Source organism: Phoenix dactylifera, chromosome 13 (genome assembly GCF_009389715.1).
Source record: "Phoenix dactylifera cultivar Barhee BC4 chromosome 13, palm_55x_up_171113_PBpolish2nd_filt_p, whole genome shotgun sequence".
Lineage (NCBI taxonomy): Eukaryota > Viridiplantae > Streptophyta > Magnoliopsida > Arecales > Arecaceae > Phoenix > Phoenix dactylifera.
Genome location: NC_052404.1, coordinates 4,499,327 through 4,510,842, shown reverse-complemented (window position 1 = coordinate 4,510,842; position 11,516 = coordinate 4,499,327). Strand labels below are relative to the sequence as shown.

Below are 11,516 nucleotides of genomic sequence, written 5' to 3'. Positions count from 1 at the left end.
AGAAATGAAGTTGCAAAAAGGAATTCCTTCATTAATAAAGGCCTAAAGGCCGAATACAAGATTATGGTCCGGTCACATTTAAAGGCCGAACCAGTTTACAAAAAGAAAGTAGAAAGAAAAGCTATGTTCTAGGAGGCGGCGGCTCCTTCCGCGTCGACCTCGGGATCATCTACAATAATGATTCGAGGGTCTTCGGCGGGCGTCGGCTCGGGGCCCCCCACGGTGACCTCGGTTGAGGGCTCACCAGCGGCCTCCAGAGCGCCCTCATGGACCTCCCCCGGAGGAACCTCCAAGGTCGCCTGCTCGGTTGCATCAGCTCCGGCCTCGGCGGCCTCAGGCTCGGAGACTTGTCCCCTGACCTCGGCTTCGGCGGCTTCCTCCTCGTCCTCTAATTCGGAGGGCAGATCGAACTCATCACCGAATCCTTTTCTTGGCCGGATCCTTGACAGATCGTACTGGGGGCAGTACCGGGCCATCTGTCTTCGAAAATTTTCGAAGCCCCGGAGGAACCCGTCCACGGTCTCCTCCTCTAACATGTCGCGGAACTCCTCCGACTCTTTAAAGAGTTCCACGGCATTTTCGGCCTGTTCGAGCGCCCTCTTCTCTCGGGCCTCGAGTTGCTCGACTTTAAGGCGGAGAACCCCGCCCTCGTACTTGTACTCGGCAGCTTCGGAGCGAGCCTCAGCGAGACGTGCCTCGGAGGCGCGCAACTCCGACCTTGCTAGAGCATGCGCACCCCGCTCCTCCTCGAGCTCGTCAACCATCGCCCGCCGCCCGGCTTCAGTAGCCTCTCGCCGCGCCACAGCTTCCGCCAACACGGCCTCAAGCTCGGCAATCCTTTTCTTGGCCGGTTCTAGTTGCCTGTAGAGCCGTCGAGACTCCTCCTGGCATTCCGAGGCGATGAACACCAGGGTATCAACTTCGTGGATACGCTACAGGCAAAACAACTATAAGTAAAGGCGAAAGAAACGCCGATAGTTAAGGGTAAAATGAGAAGATGACTTACCCGAGCTGGGTTGCAATAGGTCTGGTCGACGATTTCCTCCAGCGTGAAAGTCCGGAATTCAGCTCGGTCAGCTGGAAGCATGGCGCGGCGGAATACCTCGCGCGCGACATCACTGTCTCGAAAAGCCGAGCTCCCCTCGGGTATTGGGAATTCTGGCTCGGCCGACTCCCTCCTGTCGGCCCCCGAAGAGCTCGGCCCAGCCGAGCTCGCGACAACAGGGCGGGGTGCACTCAGGACCCCGGGGCCCCTGCTCGGCTCGGGCCCCGAGCGTCGCAAGCGGATGACCGGCCTACCCGCCCGCTGAGAAACGTGGGCAGGACAGGTCGGGGACGCCGAGCCAGACGCCTCCGCAGATCCCTAGCTCACATGCTCGGCGACCGGAACTTGCCCACGGGCAACCGTCGAGACTCCGGCCTCAGAACCCCTCACCTCGGCAGGGGCAGAAGTAGAGGCCGACTTGGACTTCTTCCGGGGCTTGGGAATAGCCCCGCCGGCTTCGGCTTCCCACTTCTTCAGCCGAGAGAAGAGGGATGTGTTGCTGGTCGGCATGTGGAAAATGTCTGAAATAAAGAAATTCTTCTAAGTGTCAACCCAACATCGGAAGAATAAAGGGAAGAAACAAACAAGGTAAAAATTAAAGAATGAAGGAGCAGCACAACTGCCCTTACCCTCGGGGTGCGCCGAGCTCAGGCCGACCTCTACCAGAGCTTCCTCGGTCAGAAGCTCGGTCAGGAGGATGTCCCTCCCAAGGCTTCGCAGGGCATCAAAAGCCCTCTACTCGTCCACTGAAAGACTGTTGAGCCTATTTAGGGCCTTTAGCCCGGGATGCCCCCATCTCGGATCGAACCCCCACGAGAGCTCAGAAGAAAGAAAGAAAAATCTCCCCTTCCACTCATGAATTGAGGAAGGGGCACCTCGGAAGAGCGACATACCACTCCTCCAGGCAAAATACAACCATTCTACGTCCGCCGAGTTCGTTTTTAACATAAAACACCGGCGGAAGACGTTCACCGAGGTCGGGATCCCGTGCGCCAGGCAGAGGGATACAAATCCGACGATAGTCCTCCATGAGTTTGGAGTGAGCTGCGCCGGGACGAGATGGTACTCCACCAGCAGGTCATTCACAAACTCATGAAGCGGGAACCGCAAGCCAGCCCAGAGCGTATCAATATACACCCCGATCCGACCTGGCGGAGGCCTAGTCACCCGGCCTTCCGACCCTGCGAGTTCAAGACGGAACCCAGGTTGGAAGAAGAACCGGGAACGAACTAGCTCCAGTTCCTCCTCGGTTAGGGAAGACCCGACTTTACCGGGACCGAGACCCATCCCGAAAGAAAGAAGAAGAAGGAAGAAAGGAGCAAAAAACGAAAATAAAGAAAGGAAAAGAGACGGGAATTCAAAGAAAAATCCCTCCGAGCTAATGTGGGAAGATGACCTGCTAGGGAGTCACCGGGAGTTGTCTCTGGTCACCACCGGAAATCGCCTCCAAATGTCGCCGGGAAGACTCAGTTGCAGTTGGGAGAGAAAACGGCAGCAAAAACAAACAAACCTTTTTAGGGCTAAATCGGGGGGTTTATATAGACCTCCCCAACGGCCCACATCGGCGGGGCTGAATCTCGCCTTCCATCCAGATCGCGCCGCGTGTCAACTCCGGAAGCCAGAGCAGCGCATTTATTCCGAACGGACGCCTCGGATACGGGATCAAGGTGCCGTCCCATCGGATCTCGGAGCCCCATCATAAGCCCGCTATTCGAAGCAACCTCGAGGGACGAAAGGGCATCGTTTTCCCTCCCCTCATTAAAGGCGCCCTGAAGCGCGCGGAGCGTCGGCGTAATTTAAATCTCCATAACCCCCACCACTGCGATAAAAGCAGTTACTTCCCACGTCCCAGCTCGCTAGCAGCTCGGACTCGGAAGTCGGAGGATAGTGTCGAGGGAAATACAGGTCACACCAAAACACCTGATCAGACGACCGACCTCAAACGCCCGACGCTGGATAACCAACCTCGGACGCCCGACCTCGGACGACCGACCTGGTGCCCGACCACGGATGACCTGGCGCCAGACCAGGCGCCCGACCCTGAACTCTCAACCTCGGAAAGCCCGACCTAGAAAACGCCCGACCTGAGAAGGCATCCATTCTCTAGAAGTCAGACCTCACCAACTGCCCGCCACTGTCACGTCCTCCTACGGCCCAGTTCGGAACCACGCCTTGGGCGGCTTACGCAACAATTAATGCGTATGGTCTCTGCAGACCTCCGGCTTACGCAATAATTAATGCGTATGGTCTCTGCAGACTTCCGGCTTACGCAACAATTAATGCGCATGGTCTCTGCAGACCTCCGGCTTACTCAACAATTAACGCCTATGGTTCCTGTTGTCTACGGATCTCCAATCCTCCACGGCAAATCAGCTCGGCTGCGATCAATCAGCCATGACAACTCCATGATTCCGACCTCATCCTGTACGGCAAAGCATTAATTCCCGTGATCGTGCATCAATTTATGCGACGTGCTCGGCCGTACAGCAACCTGGTCCCGTCGCGTCACAGGTAACCCAGCACCTCACTATAAAAGAGGAATACCTCTACCATAAAGGGGCTAGAGACTGAAACTCTGAAAAAATTGTTCCTGCTCATATTCTCCCTCTGACTTAAGCATCGGAGGGCCGGCGCCGGAAACCCCCGGCCACCGGCTTCCTCTTGCAGGTCTCCTAGAGGACGCCGCCCGCCGACGGACCGCCGCTACCCGCAGCCCATCGATCCTCACCGGAGCTCCTCCTTCTCAGCCGACGGCCGCCTCCGGGTCCAGTTTCCAGCAACAATGCCTAATATGACATTACGTGATAATTCTATTACTGTACCAAACGAAATGAATTTATAAGTTCAGTGATCTGATTGCACTAAATTAAAATTTTAAAAAAAAATTGAAAACCTCAGTCTCATACGCGATTGTTGTGTGTGTAAAGAGTGGTTCCAGACTGATGACTGGGTCTCATAATTTGATAATTGAGGAAGATCGGTCACAACCAAAATCTTTTATCTCTAACTCGGTAAATATTACAATTCACTTCTACAGTGGGCGTAGCCTAAATTCTAATCATTTATGTACGGGAAATCGCTGTGAGGATCTCATTTGGAATTTTGTTCCGATTGTTAACTTATCAAATTTCGCCATCTCAAAATTGAATTGGGGAATTTGTAATTTACCGAATTGAATTTCCTTTGGTTCCCCCTCCACTCTCTATATAAGCTAGCGGCAGGGCCATTCACTCTTGTAGCCCAGGAACCTTTCACTCCTTGCCTCACTCCCTCTTCTTCTGTTGCTCCGCTTGCCGTTCCTTTTCCTAGTAGTAGTCTTCTTTTGTTTCCTTCAGCGACTCCATCTCCTCTGTTTTCTTGTGCTCTGTTTCTTTGCTCTGTTTTCTTGACGATGCCTTCGATGTCGATGTCGTCGTCGTCGTCGTCGTCGTCGTCGTCTTCGGTATGCCAAGGGATCCAGTCTTTCGTGGAACCACGGCAGATTCACCCTTCGAAGACCAAACCAGAGATCCATAAATGTGTCCGGCCATCCCGCACACACCAAGATCCTGTTATGGTTGAGAAAGGAAACGAGAAGGAGATGGATGGTGGTAGCGGTGGAAGTGAGGGAGGGTGGAGTTCCATCTACTCTCTTTCTACTCCCTCACAATCTCTTCTCGGGGCCATGGGCAAGTCATTCTCCACCACCAAATCTTCTTCTCCACTTCCAGCAACCATTTTCACGAAGCGATCGACGTCCGGGAAGAAGAATTGGGCAATGTGCACGGAGAATTTAGGCTGCGAGACCGGCGCGGTCTACGCTGCTGCTGACGACTTCGACGGCGATGCTGAGAACCGTCCCACCGGACGTCCAACTGGAGGGATGGTGGGGAAGAGGAGCAGGAGAGGAAGCATGGGGGCTGGGTTTCCTCCGCCACTGACCACGCTGTCGGGGGAATCACGGCTTCGTATTCTGAGCAAGAGGGAGAATGGCAGGCTGCTGCTGCTGCCTGTCAAGCCTTCTGTCATGGAAGCCGAGAGGGCCGACGGCCGACTTCGTCTTCGTTTATACTCTGACAAGCCGTTCCACTCGAATGACAAGAAAGTAGAAGAGTTGGAGGAAGAGGAAGTAAAGGAAAAAGAAGAGAAGGAAGAAGTCGTGAAAGAAGAAAAAGATGAAGAAATGGAGGAGGAGGAGGAAGAGGAGGAGGAGGAGGAGGAGGGGGGTTACTTGGGTGTTGTTGGTATGGAGATGAATGAGATGAGCTATAATACTGTCAATGGAGGGGAGGAGATGGGGATTGGGAAATATAGAAGGCCTGGTAGGTGTAAAGAAGAGGAGGGTGGCGGGCACAGGAGGGGATCGAGCCGGGGACAGCCGATGCTCAACTGGGAGGCAGAGGCGTTCTGGGTCGCCACCTCCTGAAAGTTTCCGGCGTTTCCAAGGAGAGGAAGAGCTTCTCACAGTGCTTTCAGGACGCGCGTAGCTATCTTTTATCTAATGTTATCCAACTCTTTTTCCATTTTTTTTCTTGCCCCTCTCTCTCCTGAAAGCATGGCAAGCTCGGTTTATGAGATTTAAGTAGAAGGGAGAGGTTAGGAACTTAATAGTTTCACTGTTTTTTTTTTTTCTTCCTCTTCTTCTTATTATAATTTCTAAGACGTCAGCTACTGTATCATCCTGCTTAATATGGTTTTAATGGACAACAGTGGCACTTCTTCTTATTATTATAATTTCCAAGACGTCAGCTACTGTATCATCCTGCTTAATATGGTTTTAATGGACAACCTGCCACTGTAGTTAACTAATAACTTATACAATGACAACCGAAAAAAAAAAGAACATAGAATGTTACTTTTTAGTTAATAAAATAATTTTTACATTAACACAAGAACTTGAATTTACAAGAAGTAATATGTTAAGTAAATGAATAGTGGAAAGGTTAGATAAACTGTTGTGATGGAATGATGACAAGTGTGATGCTAGTTCACTTTGGTGCATAATCATTATGATGTCCCAAGGCTGATTTGATGAAACAAGAATAACAGCAATTCAGGACAAGAAACAAAAAGGATGAACCCATAAAATTGACATCCATGGACTAGTTGTACTTCAACGAAACTTGATGATGAGTTGATCCATAGGCTAACCACATTTTGATGAAACTTGATCATAGGTTTACGTAGAAATCGACATTAGTTGAGTAGGCTTGTAGTTTGGCTCAATCCAGATATCCCAATAACCTTAGGTCCCATACTTTTACTAGTGTGCAACTCTATCTTGCAGAAATTTATTCAAGAATATTGGATTTGAAAAAAGAATCTCATTTAGATTCTTTATTGGATGTCAAAACCTGTCATGCACCTAATTTGTAGGAATTTCCTGCAACTTTGGTTGTGAAGGGTTCACTGCACATGATTTTTCTTATTCATATTTTGATCCAATAAGTAGGTCGACAGATCCAACTTATTTATATATCGCGATCAGGTCTGGCAAAATTTCTCTCAATGAGGTTATTAGATTAAAATCTAACCCCCATACAGTTGGCTTTAGGCCGATGCAGAACTCAAATTATGTTTTACAACAACCACAATCAACTATATGCATATGATGATAGCGGCCAAACCTTCTAAAGCATGACGGAATGGTAGAAACCTTGAAAATATAAGCAAGCTAAACTTTATCGATTACTATGTAACTTACCAGCTTAACATGATCTTGTATGAGAAACCCTGACTATGATATCTTCTTATTTTTTGGGTAAACAATAAGCTATTCGAACATTGCTGGTTATTGTCCAACTTATTAGCTTAATTTGATCTTGGGAAACCTAATTGTTACAAAATATATCACATACAAAAAAACCGATTGGCTTGTGGAATTGCTGAAAGTGGTCATGGATTTGCATTCATAACGCCCGATTCAAGCAGAACAGTGTCGCGAACAACGGCACGAGAAAAACACCAATTTAGGATTGAGTTTCTCTTGCATTCCAACAATTTCTTTGCCCAATCTTTCTTCACATGGGGGAGGCACAAAAGATATTTGGTTGCTTCTTTACTCTGTCAAAGAGAGTAGTTATTACTCACATCAGGCAGCCAATTGCTGAACCTGATTGTAGAAGGAGTTTCCTTACCTTTACTGTTTCATTCATTGCACATCATCATCATGCATTTTGAGGTGAACTCAACTTGCTCGGATAAGTATCAACAGTAAGCTGCTATCATGATTCCTTTACAAGATCAAGTGGCTCTAGTGCACATCAAATGGTTAAAGGTAGGCGAGGGGCAGCTGAAGGCAATCCCTTCCCTTAGCATCCTTATAGGTAAAGAAAGTCCTCACAAGTACAAAGTCTTAAAAAGAAGGAATAAAATATTATTCATGAAACGAACTGTGCAAAAGACTTTCTCAGTGTTCCCTCAAAAAAGAGAGAGAGAGAGAGAGAGAGGAAAGAAAGCCTCTTTCTTTCTCCTTGGTGCTGACTCGAGAGTAGGCATTGCTCTCCTCATATGACACCTTTTGTTTTTTCGGTTTTGCCTATCAGAGAAGGAGAAGGCAGCAAAAGGTTGCAACTATAAAAAGCTGCGGCGGTTGCCGATTTCATCTATATTGATAGCCATCCAGCCACCTGACCTTATTTTAGAGTTTGGAAGTTAGTGATCTCTCGATTGGTTAGTTTAGTAGGAGAACCTAACTTGCTAATATCACTCCCTGGACCACATCAAATGTTCCACAAGAATGGAGATAAAATATAGCTTACAAGGTACCAATGTTGTTTTAGATATTGGTACTTTGAAGAATAATTTCCATGTATTACAAATCAACCTGGTTTGATATAATTAATTTATTATTAGATATATGTATGTTGACAGGGATGAGAAGTCCACTAAGTCTCTTACATCGATTCATCTATTTAGTTTATTGATTTTGACCATGTTAGTGACACCTTTTTCCATCCCAAAATTATGTTTGATTACTAAAAGGAAGGAATAAAGTGACTCCTAGATAAGCTATATCTGAGTATATTGAGCTTCGCCGTTCCAAGAGCTATCTATGCCTCGTTGGGTTTACACTACTATCCATAGTAACCTATTTGAAAAAGCCAAGATGCTTGTATGCCCTTTGATATGCATATAGCCGAAAGCAGAGGATCCCGGTGGATGATTCCTCTGCGGTGCGTGGTCTGCACCGAGAGTGCTGTGCAGTGCCCAATAACTGCCAACAGAAAATGGATAGCTATCAACAGCAACGTGTCGTATATGATATATAAGGTTGTCTTGTTTGATAGCTGTCCATCTTCTCATAGCAACCCTCGAACATTGCACAATACTTTGCGGTGTAAACTACATACCACAAAAGATCTATGCACAAGATAGAGATCGGTATCAAATAGTCCTCTTTGCACAGTTGTGTACTAAGCAACATTGGCATGCCCTTGCACGCGCGCAAGAGAGAAAGAGAGAGGGAGAGAGAGAGAGAGATGGGGAGCAATATGGATCAAATGTGACATCAAGAGACCAAAATATATCTAAGTTGAAATGCTTCATTGATAATAATAAAAGAGCATTAGTCAACTAGAAACATGTATTGCAACATCCAAAAAAAAAAAATCTGACAAATGTTCATCACAAAACTCTTTTAGGCCTAAAGTAATCCACACTAAGAAATGAGAATAAAGTGGGCATGAAAGTGGATCAGATAGTATCCATCTAGATCTATTTTTATATCCGAATTTACCTAGATATAGATAGAAATTTGAGCATCCGACTATCTCCATATCTGTATCCATATCCATTAGAGAAAAATAGATATGGATGTGGATAAACAACTATCCGATCTGTATCTGAATATCCGATTCCATTTGTAACCCTATTTAATTTTATTTGATTCTAATGACCTTGTAAGAAAAATAAATGACTACATTAACATGCTATTAACTTGATTTATCATCCACTTAGTAATATTTTTGATTCAATAGTCATAAAGTTTAATTATCCGATTTATATCTATATTTTCGTTATCCGATTTGTATCTGTATCTGTTTAAAATAAATATAGATATGAATATTTGCATCCGACTAACGTTCTTATCCATATCTGTATCCGTTAAGCAAAACAAATATTGATATGCATATGCTAGTATTCGATCCGATTTCAGCCCAAGAATGAGGAGTGGCCTAGGTGTGGGCCAGTAATAAGTAGAAATTTTAGTTGACCAATGGAAATTAGTCATCAAGATTACTTGAGTGGTCTGCTGTGGGAGTATTGCTCTACAATATAGTCTAGGGCATAGGATGAGATGAAAGGTTTATTGGGTATCAATAAACCTTTCATTTTGTAATCATTTTTGTAACCTTTCAAGCCTTCCCGTCTTAAATTAGCTAAATTTCATTTTTTTCGCCAGTCTGGGTTGGGCTTGACTTCTTAGTTCTTAGATTTTGGGCCTTTTATGGCTTTAATACCTCAAACTAAGCCCAGGCCCAGAATCCCTTGGGTTGGGTCTTTAGCCTTCTTGGGATTGTGTGGCATGAGATATTTAGTTGTCAAAATCTTTCACAGTTTAGCCGTGTTCATGAGGTAAGATCAGGCATTTGAGTTAAACCTAGCAAAGGCATTTAGATACCTTGACGCAGGCCAGAGATTAACTATTTCAATCGAGCTTTACGTTAAGCCTACTCAGTACTCAAGGATTAAGAAGGGCCAAATAAATCCTGCAAAGGCTAATCAAACAAAGAAAAACAGAGTACTACTATAGATTTGATTTTTTCCCTCAAAAAAAAAAGTACATTTACATATCACCAAAAATACTAGGACCTGGTCAGAGATGGTTTCTGCAAAACAGTTGCAGAATTCTAGGCTGGTGGTTCTTCGATTGCTAGAATGAGTTATGCCAATGTTGTTCTTGTTTTTGAAAAAAATAGAAAGAGTGTGTTGAGAATTATTGCTTATCCTTATTCTTTAATAGTGATCAAGTTTTATCTTTTAGTGGATGATAGTTATTCTTATTCTTTAGTAGTGATCGATTTTTATCTTTTAGTGAAAGTTAGTTTCTGAATTTGAGTACAAATCAAACATTCCACCTATCGATGCTCTATTTAAAGGGACCATTGATGTCGCCTTTAGTGTGGTGTAAAAAAAGAGAGAAAAGGAGAGAGTAAGAGTTGTTCTTCTTAGTAAGAAATAAGAGAGAGCATTTTCGTATAGCTCATTCTTTTTAATAAAGTATTTTTTCTCTCTCCTAATTAGTTTTCTTCCAACATCTCTTTTCTATTTTTTATTGTTTATTCTAGATCTTGGGCCGGAACGGTCGATCAACTCTGCGTAGCATGCCATTTTACATAGTATCAGAGCCATACACACTCGGAGATTGGTTATTTGTGTGTTCGTAGCTCAACGTAGTTGAAGAGTTTTTAGTTCGCTGTGCGGCTGTGCAAACATGTGGACTCCTATTTGGTGATTCAAGGGGTAAATCATTATGATTGAAGCTACGATCATCTCTAGCATTAGGATCAAAAAATTGAACAACACCAATTATGCATATTGGAAGGCCTGTATCAAATCTTATTTGATCGAGCAAGATTTATGGGAGATTGTGAATGAGACAAATACATTGAAGCCACCAGAAACTCCTGATAATGCAGAAGCGAGAAAAAAGTAGGAGATCAAAGCTGTAAATGCTATGTATATTCTCAGGACTAATATGGATGAAGAAAATCATTAGCATATCAAAATATAGAGGAGCCAAAAATAGTATGGGATATTCATGCTGCTCTCTACTCATAGTCTAATAAGGCTCGGTTTCAATTTTTAGAGAACAAGATTAATGTTCTCAAACAAGGTAATCTTACAAGCTCCCAATATTTTCTTAAAGAAAAGAAATTGTTTTATGAGCTTGGTATGCTTGATCCAAACTCTTGCTATGATGAAAATAAATGGTGTAAACTGTTAATTCGTAATTGGAATAAGGAGTGTAGTGTTTAAATACTTGCTATTTCTGGATGAGCTTAACAACCAACATTAGTAGAGTTAGAAAATATATTTGTTCATCAAGAAGCACTTAATACTCAGTTGCGTGATTTGATTATATTCCCTCTAAAACAAGAGATCTTATTTTCTAGGAGTAAAAATAAAAATAAGAAGTGGAAAACAAATTTAAAAATTTAGAAAAAAGGTCAGTAGGAGAATTTGAGAAGGACAAAAATCTTAATCAGGAGAAAAATTATAAATTCAAGAAGAATTATCATAGGTGTGAAAAATTTGGCCACAAAATTCAAGATTGCAGAGTGAAGCTCACTATTAGTATTATGAGAGTATTATGAGAGAAGAAAACTGGTAGTTGGACTCTCACTATTAGTATTGTTGATTCCAGTTGTCTTGCTAGCTAGAATGCATATGTTTCTACTTCTTGTCTTATGTTAGATATTGCTTTGCTCATGATTGCATTATTGATTATTAGTGTTCTAATCATTTGACTGGTCATAGAGAGATATTT

The 11,516-nt window shown here is 44.5% G+C and overlaps 1 protein-coding gene across 1 annotated transcript; it reads left to right on the top strand.

Moving 5' to 3' along the window:
• The first annotated feature begins 4,451 nt into the window (after positions 1–4,451).
• LOC103716429 (protein FANTASTIC FOUR 3-like) lies at positions 4,452–5,511 on the top strand. The gene is made up of 2 exons (XM_039133149.1): positions 4,452–5,153; positions 5,311–5,511. The coding sequence occupies exons 1-2, from the start codon at positions 4,452–4,454 to the stop codon at positions 5,509–5,511; spliced, it is 903 nt and encodes a 300-aa protein (XP_038989077.1).
• The last annotated feature ends 6,005 nt before the right edge of the window (positions 5,512–11,516 follow it).

Excerpts from the sequence above, each read along its gene's own strand:
- LOC103716429 (XM_039133149.1), top strand. The coding sequence starts at position 4,452 with ATGTCGTCGTCGTCGTCGTCGTCGTCGTCGTCTTCGGTATGCCAAGGG. Across the intron at positions 5,154-5,310 it reads AAGAGTTGGAGGAAGAGGAA|GGGAGGAGATGGGGATTGGG; the intron begins GTAAAGGAAAAA and ends CTGTCAATGGAG.